At 46.6% G+C, this 17,500-nt stretch overlaps 2 protein-coding genes and 1 long non-coding RNA gene across 18 annotated transcripts in view; 1 reads left to right on the forward strand and 2 right to left on the reverse strand.

Moving 5' to 3' along the window:
* LOC141126694 (uncharacterized) overlaps nt 1-4,600 on the reverse strand; it is a 19,302-nt gene extending 14,702 nt beyond the window's left edge. For both annotated transcript variants that reach the window (XM_073612657.1, XM_073612661.1), the window contains exon 1: nt 4,519-4,600. In XM_073612657.1, coding sequence (XP_073468758.1) covers nt 4,519-4,548 — 30 coding nt within the window. In that variant the 5' untranslated portion in view covers nt 4,549-4,600. The remainder of the gene's footprint in view (nt 1-4,518) is intronic.
* The window catches only part of LOC141126696 (uncharacterized), an 885,136-nt gene that overhangs the window by 829,677 nt on the left and 37,959 nt on the right, over nt 1-17,500 (forward strand). For 9 of the 13 annotated variants that reach the window (XR_012241431.1, XR_012241433.1, XR_012241434.1 and 6 more), the window contains 2 exons: nt 16,010-17,036; nt 17,192-17,343. This is a non-coding gene — a long non-coding RNA (uncharacterized lncRNA). Of the gene's footprint in view, nt 1-16,009; nt 17,037-17,191; nt 17,375-17,500 lie in introns of all 13 variants that reach the window. The other 4 variants (XR_012241435.1, XR_012241429.1, XR_012241437.1 and 1 more) reach the window with 3 other exon arrangements.
* LOC141126695 (uncharacterized) lies at nt 6,374-17,234 on the reverse strand. Of its 3 annotated transcripts, none has more exons than XM_073612663.1 (5): nt 17,176-17,234; nt 14,377-14,568; nt 9,353-11,404; nt 8,102-8,521; nt 6,374-6,526 (listed from the first exon to the last, which is right to left on the reverse strand). In XM_073612663.1, the coding sequence occupies exons 2-5, from the start codon at nt 14,560-14,562 to the stop codon at nt 6,410-6,412; spliced, it is 2,775 nt and encodes a 924-aa protein (XP_073468764.1). In that variant the 5' UTR covers nt 14,563-14,568; nt 17,176-17,234; the 3' UTR covers nt 6,374-6,409. The 3 variants fall into 3 exon arrangements, with proteins under 3 accessions (XP_073468764.1, XP_073468763.1, XP_073468765.1); XM_073612662.1 differs by lacking the exon at nt 17,176-17,234 and adding an exon at nt 16,325-16,643; XM_073612664.1 differs by lacking the exons at nt 6,374-6,526; nt 17,176-17,234 and adding an exon at nt 16,325-16,655 and having other exon boundaries at nt 8,370-8,521; nt 9,349-11,404.

Below are 17,500 nucleotides of genomic sequence, written 5' to 3' on the forward strand. Positions count from 1 at the left end.
GGCATTACAGTGGAATGATTGATTTCTAACCATTTGGTGAGATTTTTAACCACTTGACCACTGGGCACTTAAACCCCCTTAATAACCAGACCAATTTTCAGCTTTCGGTGCTCTCACACTTTGAATGACAATTACTCAGTCATGCAACACTGTACCCAAATGAATTTTTTTGTCCTTTTTTTCACACAAATAGAGCTTTCTTTTGGTGGTATTTAATCACCGCTGGGTTCTTTATTTTTTGTGCTATAAAAGAAAAAAGACCGAAAATTCTGTAAAAAAAAATGCATTTTTCTTCGTTACTGTTATAAAATTTTGCAAATTAGTAATTTTTTCTTCATATATTTTGGCCAAAATTTATACCGCTACATATCTTTGGTAAAAATAACCCAAATCGGTGGTGTATATTATTTGGTCTTTGTGAAAGTTATAGAGTCTATGGTGCCAATCTCTGAAAATTGATCACACCTGAAGTACTGAAGGCCTATCTCATTTCTTGAGACCCTAACATGCCAGAAAAGTACAAATACCCCCCAAATGACCCCTTTTTGGAAAGAAGACATTCCAAGGTATTTAGAAAGATGCATGATGAATTTTTTGAAGTTGTCATTTTTTTCCCACAATTCTTTGCAAAATCAAGATTTTTTTTTTTCTTTCACAAAATTGTCATATTAGCAGGTTATTTCTCACACACAGCATATGCATACCACAAATCACACCCAGAAACACATTCTGCTATTACTCCCGAGTATGGAGATACCACATGTGTGAGACTTTTACACAGCGTGGCCACATACAGAGGCCCAACATGCAGGGAGCACCTTCAGGCGTTCTGGAGCACCCAGGCCAATTCTGACATTTCTCTCCTACATGTAAAAATCATCATTTATTTGCTAGAAAATGACACAGAACCCCAAAACATTATATATATTTTTTTAGAAAGACCCTAGAGAATACAATGGCGGTCGTTGCAACTTTTTATCTCGCACGGTATTTGCGCAGCAATTTTTCGAACACTTTTTTAAAAAAAAAACAGTTTTGTGCTTTCAAAAAAAACAAAACAGTAAAGTTGGCCCAATGTTTTTACATAATGTGAATAATGAAGTTACGCCGAGTAAATAGATACCTAACATGTCACCCTTCAAAATTGCACACGCTCGTGGAATGGCGCCAAACTTCGCTACTTAAAAATCCCCATAGGAGACGCTTTAAAAAATTTTACTGGTTACATGTTGTGCGTTACAGAGGAGGTCTAGGGCCAAAATTATTGCTCTTGCTCTACCGATCACAGGGATACCTCACATGTGTGGTTTGAACACCATTTTCATATGTGGGTGCAACTTACGTATGCGTTCGCTTCTGACTGCGAGCACATGGGGACACGGGGAAATTTTTTTTTTTTTTTTATTGTTCATTTTACTTTATTTTAGTTTGAGGCTTTTTTCCAAAAAAATAATTTTTTTGATCACTTTTATTTCTATTACAAGGAATGTAAACATCCCCTGTAATAGGAATATGGCATGACAGGTCCTCTTTACAGTGAGATATGGGGTCAATAAGACCCCACATCTCACCTCTAGGCTGGGAAGCCTGAAATAAAAAAAAAAAAAAAAAAAAAAAAGATCCTGGCTTCGATCGTAGCGGTGAGTCGGTAGAAGCACCTGAGGGCGGTGAGAGGGGGGGGGCGTCCCCTCTCGCCTCCCATAAGAACGATCAAGCAGTGGAAAAGCCGCTATGATCATTCCTATGGTGTAGGGAATCGCCGGCTGAAAAAGCTGATATCTGAATGATGCCTGTAGCTGCACCCATCATTCAGATATCCCCGCACAAAATCAAGGACGTCGTATGACGGCCGGCAGGCGGGAAGTGGTTAAAACGCATTTTTTTTAACACAAAGTTGTCCATTTATACAATATTTCTAACACATAGCATGTACATACCAAAAATGACACCCCAAAATAGATTCTCCTACTCCTCCTGAGTACGGCGATATCACATGTGTGAGACTTCCACAGCCTGGCCACATACAGAGGCCGAGTACAGCTGAATATGGCTGAGTATGGCTGAGTATAGCCGAGTATGGCTGATCATGGCAAAGTATGGCTGGGTATCCGAGTATGGCAGGGCATTGCGGGGCATTGCGGAGCATTGCAGACAATTGCGGAGCATTGCAGAGTATTGCGGGGTATTGCAGAGTATTGCAGACTATTGTGGAGCATTGCAGAGTATTGCGGGGTATTGCACAGGGTCATTGCAGAGTATTGCACAGGGTCATTGCAGAGTATTGCACAGGGTCATTGCAGAGTATTGCACAGGGTCATTGCAGAGTATTGCACAGGGTTGCACAGGATCATTGCAGAGTTTTGCACAGGGTTGCACAGGATCATTGCAGAGTATTGCACAGGATCATTGCAGAGCATGGGGGGGATGGCTGAGCATGGAGGGATGGAGGTGACTGTACATGTCACTGAGCTGCGCTGTGGGCACTACACATCCAGCCCACAGTGCGGCTCCCATCCGATCTCTCCCCCTCTGTACCGATCGGTACAGAGAGGGGAGGGAGGAACCGGCGTCATGAAATGACGCCGGTTTGTTTACATCTGATCGCTCCGTCATTTGACGGAGCGATCACATGGTAAACGGCCGCGATCAGCGGCCGTTTACCGTGATCCGTGGGACCCGGCGGTCACGGATGTTCCCGTGTGCGCGCCCCAGGGGGCGCGCGGGAGCAGTTTTCTGGAATCACGTCATATGACGTGATCCCAGAGTTATCCAGCCGCCCTGCAGCCGTCATTTGGCTATGGGGCGGTTGGCAAGTGGTTAAATTCCCTCACCCACAACCTTCTTTATGGGGCCCTCTGAGAGCCAAGATGACACCACACGTATCAGGCCCTAGATCAGGGTTTCATGGAACCCTAGGGCTCTTCCACAGGTTGCTAGGGGTTCCTTCAGCAATAAGCAATTTCTGCCTCTCAGATAAGTTCGCACTGTCACCATTGATTTTGGTAATTCTTCCCACTGACCACAAGTGTAAGGAACATTCTTCCCATTGACCATCACACTTATGTATCATGAGTTATAGATCTAGTTCATTTTTATCAAAGAGTTCCCTTTGGAGCAGAAAGTTTAGGGGTTGCTCTGTCTTGGAAAGGTTGAGAAAGACAGCCCTAGATCTTTAGCCTCGGTTCATACCAGAGGCGGCACGACTTGCAGGTCGCCTCATCGAGGCGACCTGCACACGACTGCCGGGGCGACTTGCATAAAGACTTCTGTATAGAAGTCTATGCAAGTCGCCCCAAGTTGCCCCCGAAGTCGTACAGGAACCTTTTTCTAAGTCGGAGCGACTTGCGTCGCTCCGATTAGAACGGTTCCATTGTACTGAACGGGACGCTACTTGTCAGGCGACCTAGGTCGCCTGACAAGTTGTCCCAGTGTGAACCGAGCCTAAAGGTTTATATAAAGGCGGGTTCCACCTGCATACTCCATAATAAGGTTCAAGTCATTGGCACCTGATCTGGAACACAGGATTCTAACTTCATGGATTTGACATGGTGGTAAATATAGGGGTGCCCTTACTTTTTAAATGTGACAGATCTGCAACTTTGTTAATTTAGGTTACCTAACCTTTAGCTGTAATCGCTGCTTTGAGGGGGGATCAGGGAGAGAGAGAGAGGGGGGGGGGGGTGCGGCGTTGCTTCACATGTGCGGAAGTAGAATAACCAGTGGTCGGGCACCCTAGGCGGTTGCCTAGTCCGCCTAGTGGTAGCACCGGCCCTGAATGATGGTTAACAATAAAACAACATTACAGTATAGCAGTAATGCATACCATGCCTGCAAAACAAACACAATAAAACATAGTAAAAATAAAACATTTTTTAATGCAATCTGTGCCTAAAAAATATATGCCAAAGCATGGGGGCAATCCGCCCCTAATGTTAGGAGCAAATCACTCCTCCACCCCTGCTGCCCCCATGCTTCAACATATATGCTCTTTTTTTAACTGTGGTGGTGAAATCACCTACTACAGCGCTGGAGCCGCTGATTTACGTATCATAGGAGCAAACGCTGTTGCTGTCAAGATAAATAAATCCACGCTGCAGCTGAATGGCGTACCTAGTAAGCAAATGATGGTTAACATTAAAACAACATTACAGTATAACAGTAATACATACCATACTTGCAAAGCAAATACAATAAAACAGTAAAAATAATTTTTTTTTTAACGCAATCTGTGCCTAAAAAATATATCCCGAAGCATGGGGGCAATCCGCCCCTAATGTTAGGAGCAAATTGCTCCTCCACCCCTGCCCCCATGCTTCGGCATATATGCTCTTTTTTTTAACTGTGGTGGTGAAAGCACCTACTACAGCGCTGGAGTCGCTGATTTACGTATCGTGGGAGCAAACGCTGTTGCTGTCAAGATAAATAAATCCGTGCGGCAGCTGGATGGCATACCTGCTAAGCAAATGATGGTTAACAATAAAACAACATTACAGTATAACAGTAATACATAACACATACCATACATGCAAAGCAAATATAATAAAACATTGTAAAAATAATTCCCTCTCTCTTCCTGTCCTCTCTCTCTCTCTCTCTCTCCCCCCCTGTCCCTTGTCTCTCTCCCTGCCCCCTCTCTCTCCCCCTGCCCCCTCTCTCTCCCTCTGTCCCGCCCTCTCTCTCTCTGCCGCCCTCTCTCCCCCTTCCCCCCTCCCTCTCTCTTCCTGCCCCCCTCTCCTTGCCCCCTCTCTCTCTCCCTGTTCCCTCTCTATCCCTGCCCCCCTCTATCTCCCCCTGCCTCTCTCCCTGCCCCCCTTCTCCTTGACCCTTCTCTCTCTCCCCGCCCCTCTCTCTCCCTGTCCCCCTCTCTCCCCCTTCTCTCTCTCCCTGCCCCTTGTCTCTCTCCCCCTGTCCCCTTCTTTCTCTCCCTCTGTCTCCCCCTCTCTCTCTGCCGCCCTCCTTTCCCCTTCCCCCCTCTCTCTCTCTCTCCCTGCCCTCACCTCTCACTCCCTGCCCCCCCTCTCTCTCACCCTGCCCCCTTCATCTCCTTGGCCCTTCTCTCTGCCCCCCTCTCTCTCCCTGTTCCCTCTCTATCCCTGTCCCCTCTATCTCCCCCTGCATCTCTCTCCCTGCCCCCTCTCTCCCCCTGCTGCCCTCTCTCTTCCTGCCCTCTCCCTGCCCATTGTCTCTCTCCCTGCCCCTTCTTTCTCTCCCTCTTTCCCTCTCTCTCTCAGTTCCCTCTCTCCCCTTTGCCCTCTCTCTCCCCTTGCCTCCCTCTCTCTCCCTGCCCCCTCTATATACCTGTCCCCTTCTCTCCCCATTCCCCTTTTCTCTCCTTACCCCCTCTCTCCCCCCTTGCCTCCCTATCTCCCTGCCCCCTCTCTCTCCCCTTGCCTCCCTCTCTCTCCCTGCCCCTCTCTATCCCTGCCCCCCTCTATCTCCCCCTGCCTCTCTCCCTGCCCCCCTTCTCCTTGCCCCTTCTCTCTCTCCCCGCCCCTCTCTCTCCCTGTACCCCTCTCTCCCCCTTCTCTCTCTCCCTGCCCCTTGTTTCTCTCCCCCTGTCCCCCTCTTTCTCTCCCTGCCCCTTCTTTCTCTCCCTCTGTCCCCCTCTCTCTCTCTGCCGCCCTCCTTTCCCCTTCCCCCCTCTCTCCCTGCCCCCCTCTCTCTCCCCCTGCCCCCTTTATCTCCTTGGCCCTTCTCTCTGCCCCCCTCTCTCTCCCTATTCCCTCTCTATCCCTGTCCCCTCTATCTCCCCCTGCATCTCTCTCCCTGCCCCCTCTCTCCCCCTGCTGCCCTCTCTCTTCCTGCCCTCTCCCTGCCCATTGTCTCTCTCCCTGCCCCCTCTCTCTCTCCCTGCCCCTTCTCTCTCTCTCAGTTCCCTCTCTCCCCTTCGCCCCTCTCTCTCCCCTTGCCTCCCTCTCCCTGCCCCCTCTATATACCTGTCCCCCTCTCTCCCCATTCCCCTTTTCTCTCCTTACCCCCTCTCTCCCCTCTTGCCCCCCTCTCTCCCTGCCCCCTCTCTCTCCCCTTACCTCCCTCTCTCTCCCTGCCCCCCTCTCTATCCCTGTCCCCCTCTCTCCTCCCCTTTCCCCCTTTCTCTCCTTACCCCCTCTCTCCCCTGTCTCTCTCTCTCTCTCTCTCTCCCTGCCCTCTTTCTCTCCCTCCCTGCCCTTTCTCTCTCTCCCCCTGTCCCCCTCTCTCTCTCCCTGCCCCTCTCTCTCTCTCTCCCTGCCCCTCTTTCTCCCTACCCCCTCTATCTCTCCTTACCCCCTCTCTCTCCCTTGTCTCTCTCTCCCTCCCCCTTCTCTCTCTCTCCCTGCCCCTCTTTCTCCCTACCCCCTCTCTATCCCTGCCCCCTCTATCTCCCCCTGCCTCTCTCTCTCCCTGCCCCCTATCTCTACCTGCCCCCTCTCTATTCCCCTGCTTCGCTCCTCTTTCCCCTGCTTCGCTCCTCTTCCGATTCCTCTTCCTCGTCTGATTCATCGTCCTTTTTCATATAGAAGCATTTTGAGATGCAGCCAAAGACACACTGTAGTAAAGAAAAGGATTTATTAGTGGACATAACACAGGAGTATCACCTTTCAGCTATATCATAGCCTGTCACTTCTGCAATACCTATTAGTTTAGGACTTTATGTCATTTATGATCTACGTGTTTCCCCAAAAATGCCAATTTTTATCAGGAAGTTTTCTATACAGAGGAGGTCGGCCTGCTACGTGCAGATGCAGGCATCATCCCGGTATATCACTTGAAACCCGAAACATATATGTACACAGGGCTGCTGATAAGCCAGTACAACTGGCCCTGTTGTACCGGGCCCAGCCAGCCAGCAGGGGGGCCCGGCAATCAGAGAATAAAAGAATGAATGCAGAATAAAAAAAAAAAGTCTTTCTCCAGCCAGCATCCCCCTCTCCCCGCTCTGACTTATCTGAGGTTTTTTTCTTCTTTCTGGGTACCTCCGTATTCATGTTCTTGTGGATATGTGGGAGGGACTATTTTTTCTATTTCGGGTGCATGTCACTTCCGCGGCTGCTCCGCATGCTGGCTCAAGTCCCGGCCTGCATATTACCTTCCCAGGTGGAATAATTCATCTGTATACGTGTGTGCTCAAAATCAGAGGGCAGGGAAGAGGCATATAACTAACTATAGTAAATGGTAAATTCTCACATTATCCCCTCAGGAGAGGGGACCAAAGACCCTTCAAATGCATGGATTTTGGATATACAGTAGAAGTGAGGGGCCTATTCTGTTGAGAAAGCATGGCCAGACAGCTGTTATTTTTGTCCCCCTGTCCCAAAAAAAAAAGTTGCCTGCTGCTATGTAAATCTAGCCTCATGACCTCTGCCATGTGTAACTGCAGGTCCCCCTTAGCAGCTACCATTTAAGAGATGTGTCTGTGTGTGTGCGTTTATGTGTGTGTATATTTACGTGTATGTATTTATATGTGTATATTTACGTGTGTGTGTATTTATGTGTATGTATTTATATGTGTATGTATATGTGTGTGTATTTATGTGTATGTATTTATATGTGTATGTATATGTGTATGTATTTATATGTGTATGTACGTGTGTGTGTATTTGTGTGTATATGTGTGTGTATTTATGTGTATGTATTTCTATGTGTATGTATATTTATGTGTATTTATATGTATATGTGTGTGTATATGTGCGTACATGTGTGTTTAGATGCGTGTGTGTATACACACACTACTTTTAAACCTGATACCCTTTTTCCGTATGATCACAACCTGATTTTCTTAGAGCGGTTCAGAATACCAACAAGAAAATACCATTCCTCTGAAAAGCAATCCAGGCACAGATCGCTTTTCAGAGGCAGTTGACAGGCAGTGAAGAGGCAATATATCGCGCCATGACTGGTAAAATGTTGAGAAACACTGATCTAGAGGAACAGATCTCTCCAATTTCCTCCTGCAGCTGCTGAAAGCCTGGAAGGGGATAGGGATGGGGCTGAAGGAGGCCCCGACAGGTAGGCTGTACGGGCCCCCATGATTTCTATCAGCAGCCCTGTATATACATTAGCGGGTCTTAAAGTGGCCATATACTGTAACTTCCTAAGTAGTATAATATTATAGAGTACTTACTCTTTCCATCAATTTCCAGCCTATCCACTTGAATCCTTTCATGGCTTTTTCGCAACAGCAACCGAATGCTTTTTCAATCCTAGACCAACACCATAAACATAAAGGGTTATCTGTCGGTATCTTTCCAGACAAAGCATAAGGAGGTTCTTCGTTCAGTTGCACACCAATATTCAGATTGCCCTTTTTCTTTTTTCCTACTGGGGGGATCCAGAATAGTCTGATATCGCAGGTTTTTGTTTTCCATGACACTTCCCCATGCTCTTTTTTTGCCTTTTCTTTTTCTTTGCTTGTTTTCTTGTCCTTTTTTCTCAATATCTTATCTAATTCCCACCATTTTTTCCATTTCTTGTCTCGTTTACTTGGCCGGACCTCTTCTTCCTGTCCTTCCTTCTTTCCCTCAGTCGGCCATCCTTCCTGTGTCTAAGAAAAAATATAAAACAGGTAAGTAAAAGGACAGATTCTAAAGTGGAGCTCTACTCTATCTTTTAGATTTGGATGGAGTGGGGAAAGGGTGCAAACTTTTAAAAAGAATTTACTGTTCTCTTTGTCCTGACTGGGAAAGTTTTCTTTTACTTCATATCCTCCCAGGAGGAGAAGAAGTAAGCGGAATCCTCCCATCAGGATTGCAGACAGCAATACAAATCCAACTGAGGTTCTAACCCTTCCCCCATTCCAACCTAAATCCATGAACTGTCTTGCTTGGTGTTCTGCTTTAATATTCGATTTTTCAAAGCATGTTTACAAAGAGTTGCTAAAAGTATTTAAAAAGTAAAGATCTGAAGGTCCCAAATACAGGAGGGGGGAAATAATTCAGGGGTAGGCCTACCATTTGTGCAAATTCTACACCTGCAAAAGGGCCCCCTGAGACTTAGGGGCTCGTCTATACTATCTATACATAGCACATTAAAGTTTGTGCTTGGGAAGTAAGTAAATGGGGCCCAGAGGGTCCATGTCCTAATCCCTATTCATCCCCCTGGAATAAGTGCCAGCACCAGATTTTGCCATCACTGCTAATCCTCAATTCTTCAGGAAAGGAACATTTATAAGAGATCTGTAGGTTAACAGTGGGCAAATTAATATTAGTTTTAATTCCCCCCCTCCAATGAGGGAACATGGCCTCCCACTATTTAGGGGGTTTTGTTCTCCGTTCCTCTGCTGCAATTTGTTAAAATCTGTACTTTATAGACATGTGACTTTCTTCAACCTAATTAACTATAAGTAACCACGCCATATAACAGGATACTTACTTACCTGCTGTCTTTTAAGGGCCCGCTGTTCTATAAAAGCCTGCAGTTGTTCAAGGGCCTGCTGTATTTCAAGGTCCTGCTGTTCTTCAATTGCCCGCTGTATTTTATGGGCCTGCTGTATTTTAAGGGCCCGCCGTTTTTCATTGGTCTGCTGTTTTTTAAGAGCCTGACGTTTTTCAAGAGCATACCGTTCTTCAAGAGCCTGCCATTCTTCAAGAGCCTGACGTTCTTCAAGAGCCCACTGTTCTTCAAGAGCCCGTCGTTCTTCAAGAGCCAGCTGTATTTCAAGGGCATGATGTTCTACAAGAGCCTGCAGTTCTTCAAGGGTCCGCTGTATTTTAAGGGGCTGCTGTTCTTCAAGGGCCCACTGTTCTTCATGGGCCTGTTGTTCAAGAGCCTGCCTTTTTTCAAGAGCCTGCTGTTCTTCAAGAGTCTGCCGTTTATCAAGAACCCTCTGTTCAAGAGCCCACTGTTCAAGAGCCCGCTGTTCCTCAAGGGCCTGCCATTCTTCAAAAGCCTGCTGTTCAAGAGCTAGCTGTTCTTCAAGAGGCCACTGTTCTTCAAGAGCCCGCTGTTCAAGAGCCCGCTGTTCCTCAAGGGCCTGCCATTCTTCAAAAGCCTGCTGTTCAAGAGCTAGCTGTTCTTCAAGAGGCCACTGTTCTTCAAGAGCCCGCTGTTCAAGAGCCTGCTGTTCAAGAGCCTGCTGTTCTTCAAGGGCCCACTGTTCTTCAAAGGCCTGTTTTTCAAAAGCCTGCCATTTTTCAAGAGCCTGCTGTTCTTCAAGAGCCTGCCATTCTTCAAAAGCCCGATGTTCAAGAGCCAGCTGTTCTTCAAGAGGCCACTGTTCTTCAAGAGCCTGCCGTTCTTCAAGAGCCTGCCATTCTTCAAAAGCCCGCTGTTCAAGAGCCCGCTGTTCAAGAGCCCACTGTTCCTCAAGGGCCCACTGTTCTTCAAAGGCCTGTTTTTCAAAAGCCTGCCATTTTTCAAGAGCCTGCTGTTCTTCAAGAGCCTGCCATTCTTCAAAAGCCCGCTGTTCAAGAGCCAGCTGTTCTTCAAGAGGCCACTGTTCTTCAAGAGCCTGCCGTTCTTCAAGAGCCTGCCATTCTTCAAAAGCCCGCTGTTCAAGAGCCCGCTGTTCAAGAGCCCGCTGTTCAAGAGCCCGCTGTTCGAGAGCCCGCTGTTCTTTAAGGGCCCGCTGTTTTTTAAAGGCCCGCTCCCACTGTTCTTGAAGGGCCTGCTCCCACTGTTCTTTAAGAGCCCGCTGTTCTTCAAGGGCCTGCAGTCTTTCAAGGGCCCACTGTTCAAGGGCCTGCTTCTTTTCAAGAGCCCGCTGTTCTTCAATGGCCCGCTGTTCTTCAAGGGTCCGCTGTTTTTCAATTTCTACAAGGGCCCGCTGTTCTTCAAGGGCCGACTGTTCTTCAATTTCTTCAGGGGCCCGCTGTTTTTCAGGGGCCCGCTGTTTTTCAAGGGCCCGCTGCTCTTCAGGGGTCCGCTGTTCTTCAGGGGCCCGCTGTTTTTTAAGGGCGTGCTGTTCTTCAGGGGCCCTCGGCGTCTTCTGTTTTTTTAGCTGTGATGCTGTTTTGTATTCTTTCGATTTTCTAACTGGTCTCCTTTGTCCCAGGATACATTGTTTACCTATGGCCTGAAGTTTCTGTTCCATTTCTCTTTCCTTCTCCTTCTCTATTAACGTGCTCAGTAACTGGTCTTCTTTCTTCCATTTCATCTCTGTCTCTTTCGACTGTCTGTCCCTGAATGCCTCTCTTTGACTTGACAGTCTCCTTTCCAACTCCTCTCTATTCATCTTGTCTTTCAGTCTCGTCTCTTCCTCTTCTTTCTCCTTCAGTTTTTTCACTCTCTCTCGATTGATCTTCTCCTGTCTCATCTGCTCGCTTACTTTCCACTTCTCTTCTTTATCCTTCTCCATCTCTCTCTTCCCCCTTTGTCTCTCCTCTCGTATTGCTGCCGCTGCTTTCCTTTTATCCTCCAAATCTTTCCGTTGCATTTCCTTCCACTGTTTTTTTCTCCTCTTCTTCTCTTCGTGTGCCAGTATTTGAATCTATAAAGAAAAATAAAGACAGTAAGGTTAAGTACAAATTTTAAATTAGAATGCTGCTCAAAATGTTTTTCTTTAGATTTGGATGGAGTGGGGAGAAGGCTCAAATCTTTCCAAGGTTTCATTTTTTTTTATGTCCTGACTGGGATAGTTTCTCCTCACTTCCTATCATCTCAGCAAGAGAGGAAGTGAGCAGAATCCCTCCAGTGGAATCCCTTCCCCACTCCATTTGAAACTGTCTTGCTCGGAGTTCTGCTTTAGTATTATATTATTAAATGTCTTGAAAGCATTTTCTCGTGAACCCTGTACACTGTGTGTAACGCACTCTGGAACCTCGCACTCTGTGTGTAACGCACTCCGGAACTCCGCACTCTGGAACCCCGCACTGTGTGTGTAACGCACTCTGAAACCCCCGCACTCTGTGTGTAACACATTCTGGAACCCCGCACTCTGTGTGTAACACATTCTGGAACCCCGCACTCTGTGTGTAACACATTCTAGAACCCCGCACTCTGTGTGTAACGCATTCTGGAACCCCGCACTCTGTGTGTAACGCATTCTGGAAACCCGCACTCTGTGTGTAACGCATTCTGGAAACCCGCACTCTGTGTGTAACGCATTCTGGAACCCCGCACTCTGTCTGTAATATACTCTGGAATCCCTCACTCTCTGGTAATGCACTCTGGAACCCCGCACTCTGTGTGTAATGCACTCTTGAACCCTGCATTCTGATTGTAATGCACTCCTGAACCCTGCACTCTGTGTGTTTAAGACACTCATGAACCCTGCACTCTGTGTGTAATACATTCCTAAACCATGCACTCTGTGTGTAACGCACTCCTGATCCCTGCAGTCTGAGTGTAATGCACTCGTGAACCCTGCACTCTGTGTGTAATGCACTCGTGAACCCTGCACTGTGTGTAACAAACTCCTGCACCCTGCACTCTGTGTGCAACGCACGTCTTGTTTATTGTAGTAAAAGGTTAAAAACACAATTACAATATTCCAGAGTTATAACCGCTTTGTGCAAACATCCTAAAAGTTCTACCTATAGGGCAGTCGGCTCACTCCAGGAACTGGCTTGGTTCTCACAACCTCACGTGCGTTCCACCTTCCGTCACTGAGGAACCGGAATCTACGATGACGTGTTTCGCCCCCCACAGGGAGTTATCAACGACCTTTGACACATTTCACCCCCCCGATAACGCCCTGTGGGAGGGGTGAAATGCGTTGATGTTCAGTCTGACGCACGGTGGAATGCACGTGAGGTTGTGAGAACCAAGTCAGTTCCTGGAGTGAGCCGACTGCCCTATAGGAAGAACTTTTAGGATGTTTGCACAAAGCGGTTATAACTCTGGAATATTGTAAGTGTGGTTTTACCTTTTATTACAATAAGACGTATTATACTATATGGATTCTCTCTCCTTCATGCACGAGTGGCAATTATATAGGAAGCGACATCTCCCCGCTCCCCAGCCTAAGCCTGATAGACACACATGCATGAGGCCTTACAACATTCCCAGAATGTCAGTGTCCACCTTTGACAGCTTACTAACGATTGTCAGACCACGCATGCAAACAACGAATGCCAGCATAAGGGTGAGAACCAACATGAGGATGTATGAGAACCAACATTTCAGGAAGAAAAGGGAAAGTGCGTCATTTTCTGCTGCTAAAAGCACGGCGTGCAGGGCCGTGTTTTAGGCAGGGCAAAAGGGGCTGCTGCCCCGGGCCCAGTCATTGTTGTGGGGCCCAAAGCAGCTGCCCCTTTGAGCCTATACTACCTGAAAATAGTTGACAAGTGGATTCGGGAGGGCCCAAGAAAACGTTTGCCCAGGGTCCAATCAATATTAAAGACGGCCCTGACTGCATGTCTAGCTGCAGATAACAGACACAGAGCTTTCCCTCTTTCCCTAAACTGTCTGCAACTAAATGTTGTTAATGGTTATGTATGGATAACATAATGACTTCGCACTGTGTGAGTCCGGCTGCTTTTATTGGCCGGTTCCCAGCAGAACGCAGTGTGAGAATCCCACATTTCCAGCACTGCATTCAAAACGTCATCTGCAGTGGGTGTCAGTGTGTTACCTTTAATGCCGTTCCCCCCAAACACAGGTCACAAACGCAATGCGTTTCCCTGCACCGGATCACGCGGTATAGAGTACTATGTGATCCGGTTGCTGTGCGTTTTTGGTGCACTACTTCTGGTGCTGTCCGGCGTGATTTTAGCCCATTCAAATAAGTAGGGCGAGATCGCGGTGCCTGAAATAAATGAGCCGCCTTCTATCAGTCTTGTGTGACTCCTCCCCCAATTCTCCCATGTATAGCACTCAGGGCCAGTGATCTGTCGATATGTGCCCACCGTCGAAAAGTGCCTGCGCATGCACGGAATGGATGGGCACTCCAGCTGAGTTACCGATCAACTGGAGTGACGTCACCATAGCGCAGGTTTTTTAGATGGGCGATGCCATTTCACGGGCACAATTGAAAGTTATGCAAAGAGCGGAGGGACACCAAACATGTCAGATTGTGCCTCGCTGTAAACCTGCGGCACAACAGTGAGGCACAATATGACAAATACGGTGTCCCTCTGCTGTTTGCATAGCATTAAATTCTGGCCGAGAAATAGTATTGCCCATCGACAAAAGGCTCCTGCGGCATGCACATGTGCTATGGGACGTCACTCCAGTTGCTCGGCAACTCAGCTTGAGCGCCCTTCTGTTCCGTGCATGCGCGGGCACTTTTTGACGGCGGGTGCTCCGTCAGATTTGGCGACCAATCAGAATGTATAACGGAAGTGACATTTTGTCGCCGCCATCTTGGTACACCCCGCACTCCTCCACAGTAAGGGTACACTGAGAAGGGGGCAAGCGGACATCTTGTTACACCCACCGGTGAAATAGAGGCCTTAGAACTCCGTGTAAATGTTTAGATGTTGAATTGTAAAAGCAGCGGTTTCTGTCAGATTAACATACCTCTTGGTTCATGCTCAGGTCTTCCTCTCTCCCTTGATTCCCCCTCCACACGTTCTGGAGGAGATCTGGCACACGTCTCTCCTTGTCCACTTGTGTGTTCATTGCTGCTTGATTTTGGTTTACTTTATCTGTATTCGCTTTTCTTATGCTCTCCTCTCTTTGATCGTCTACCGATCTTCTTTGCATTTGAATCTATAAAGAAAAATAAAGACAGTAAGGTTAAGTACACATTTTAAATTAGAACGCTGCTCAAAATGTTTTTCTTTAGATTTGGATGGAGTGGGGAGAGGGTTCAAATCTTTGCAAGGTTTCATTTTTTTTATGTCCTGACTGGGATAGTTTCTCCTCACTTCCTATCATCTCAGCAAGAGAGGAAGTGAGCAGAATCCCTCCAGTGGAGTCGCTGACATCAGTAACCAAACTGAGGTGCTAATCCTTCCCCATTCCATTTGAAACTGTCTTGCTTGGAGTTCTGCTTTAGTATTATTTTACTAAATGTTTTGAAAGTATTTTCTCATGAACCCTGCACAATGTGTGTAACGTACTCTGGAACCCTGCACTCTGTGTGGAACATGCTCCTGAACCCTGCACTCTGTGTGTAATACACACCTAAACCCCGCACTCTGTGTGTAATACACTCCTGAACCCTGCACTCTGTGTGTAATACACTCCTGAACCCTGCATTCTGTGTGTAATACACGCTTGAAACCTGCACTCTGTGTGTAATGCACTCCTGAACTCTGCACTCTTTGTAAAATATAGGTATAAATGAGTATTCTATCTGCAGTGTTTGTATTGTGTGTAATGTCAAGGTATAAATCAGGATTCTATCTGCAGTGTTTGTATTGTGTGTAATGTGACCGTATAAATTAACATTGATTCTGCTGTTGCGCGCTCCCCTGCCCCGGTGTTTGTATCGTGTGTAACGTCACTTCCATGACATTACTTGATGGTTTCACTCGTCGCTATTGTGGCAAAACTTGCGGAACCCATATGGAGTACTTACGCGTGCTCAGGGCGTAATTTGTCAGCGGAACGTCACTTACGGAGCAAACCGCGATGGTTCGCCGAATGTGTCGTTACACCGGCAGAGCTTCACACTAAGGACTTTTTGCACTAGATGATGATGAGGATGATGATGAGGATGATGTGTATTTCGCACATTATTCTACGACTGTCTATAATATATTTTTTGGATGCTCCAGGAGCACAGACTTAATTATAGAACTTCCATTTAAAGGGACAGCGCATATAGTGCTCACGGATAATTATTGTGCGTTGTATTGTTTTTAGATTTATAGATATATCTGTGTGTGTATATATATATATATATATATATATATATGTGTGTGTATAATATTGTTGTTATATATATATATATTTGTATGTATATTATCATGCATAATACCTATATTATATAACATATATTATTTAATATATATGTATATTAAGAATGCTGATGTCATGGAACGTACTGAAAATGTGGCAAAAATCTAATTTTTTGCAATGGAGGGGCATAAAAGCAGTTAAACGCATGCCTGGTTTAAAAAAAAAAACGGCAGCAAGAATGCACCTCTTCTTTGAGAATGCATCAAAAACGCAATGACTGGTGAATATCTTTTTTGTTTTACAGGTTGCAGGCTGTCAGGTAAACAGGAAAACGCAAAATCGCATGCATTTTTTTAGTGACTTTTTTGCAATGGATCAGCAACCAAACACGTGTGTGGTTTAATGTCGCCTTATGGCAAAGGGATTATTGTATATTTCAAATACCTGCAAAAAAACAAACAAAAAAAACTGTCACGTGTTTTTTTTTTTTTTTTTTTATTAAATATTGTTATAAATATCTGTATTGTGCTCCATTTCATGTAATTCGACTGTTTTCCATCAGATTTCATGAATAAATGTATATAATAAAAAGGGGGAGGGCACAGTAGTTAGCACAAACCTATTGTCGCTTCTAAGCTCCAAACGCGAGTGAGAGAAACTCCGCTCACAGCTCAGATTTATCACCTCGCACACTGTGACGTCAGAGGTCAGGGAAGAGAAAAAAAAACATCCCTCAGGTGACCGTTAGAGCTCCACGGGGGCGCGCGCGCGTGCGTGCGCCTGCCTGTCACGCGCCGCGCGAGGAGGAGATCACAGCTGCAGGAAGGATCTTTAAATAGCCCCTGGACTTATAATATTAATGTACAGCTGTGTCACCTCAACCCCCCCCCGTAACGGAAGTGACGTTCCGTCGTCGCCATCTTGCTACACCCCGCATTAATCTATAGTATCGGTGCGCCGAGAAGGGGGCAAGCGGACATCTTGTTACACCCACCGGGGCTTTGCATTTCACCCTTATTTTTTCAAAGGAAACCATGCGGAGGAGTGCGGGGTGTAGCAAGATGGCGGCGACGGAACGTCACTTCCGTGACCCATTCCGACGGGGAACACCGTATCTGACGGAACAGCGGTACCATGGCAACCACCCCACCTATCACCCCCCCCCCTCATCTCGGGCTCGCCTATTCGCTATCTCGGTATTCGCCCCCCCCCCCCCTCGTTCCAGGACAGGTAAAGTGTCCCGGGGACGCTCAGTGTACGGAGATAGTGACCCGTCTGTGAGAGGGGACTGGAGGAGAAGGAAACACGGCAGGCTCGGGAGCAACTTCACTGTAAGTTACATTATTATAATAATAATAAGTTCCACATAGGATGAGAACACACTACTACAAGGGCTATTCCTCATATTTCCTCCATACAAAAACACATTATCATAGAATGTACAAAGAGAACTAATCATGTATGTCTTACCTCCTCACTCTCCTAGTATAACTCAGCCCTTCACTCCACTCACCTCACCTATACTACCTGCCTTACACTGTGATGTCATAGTGGAACCTGTCACGTCACATCTGATTGGTCCAAGGAAAACAAGCCTTCTGATTGGTGGAAGGAAACAAACAAGAGTCACAGTGCCCGGTAATGTCACCGCGTCATCCATAGAATTATTGTAAGAACGATCGCCTTGTAATACAACCCAACAGAAAGGAAAAGGCAAAATGTCATGTTGTGTGTGTGTGTGTGTGTATAGATAGAAAGACCCGGCTTATATCTGACATTTATTACAGGTAAAATC

The sequence above is a fragment of the Aquarana catesbeiana genome, linkage group LG02 (genome assembly GCF_042186555.1).
Source record: "Aquarana catesbeiana isolate 2022-GZ linkage group LG02, ASM4218655v1, whole genome shotgun sequence".
Classification (NCBI taxonomy): domain Eukaryota; kingdom Metazoa; phylum Chordata; class Amphibia; order Anura; family Ranidae; genus Aquarana; species Aquarana catesbeiana.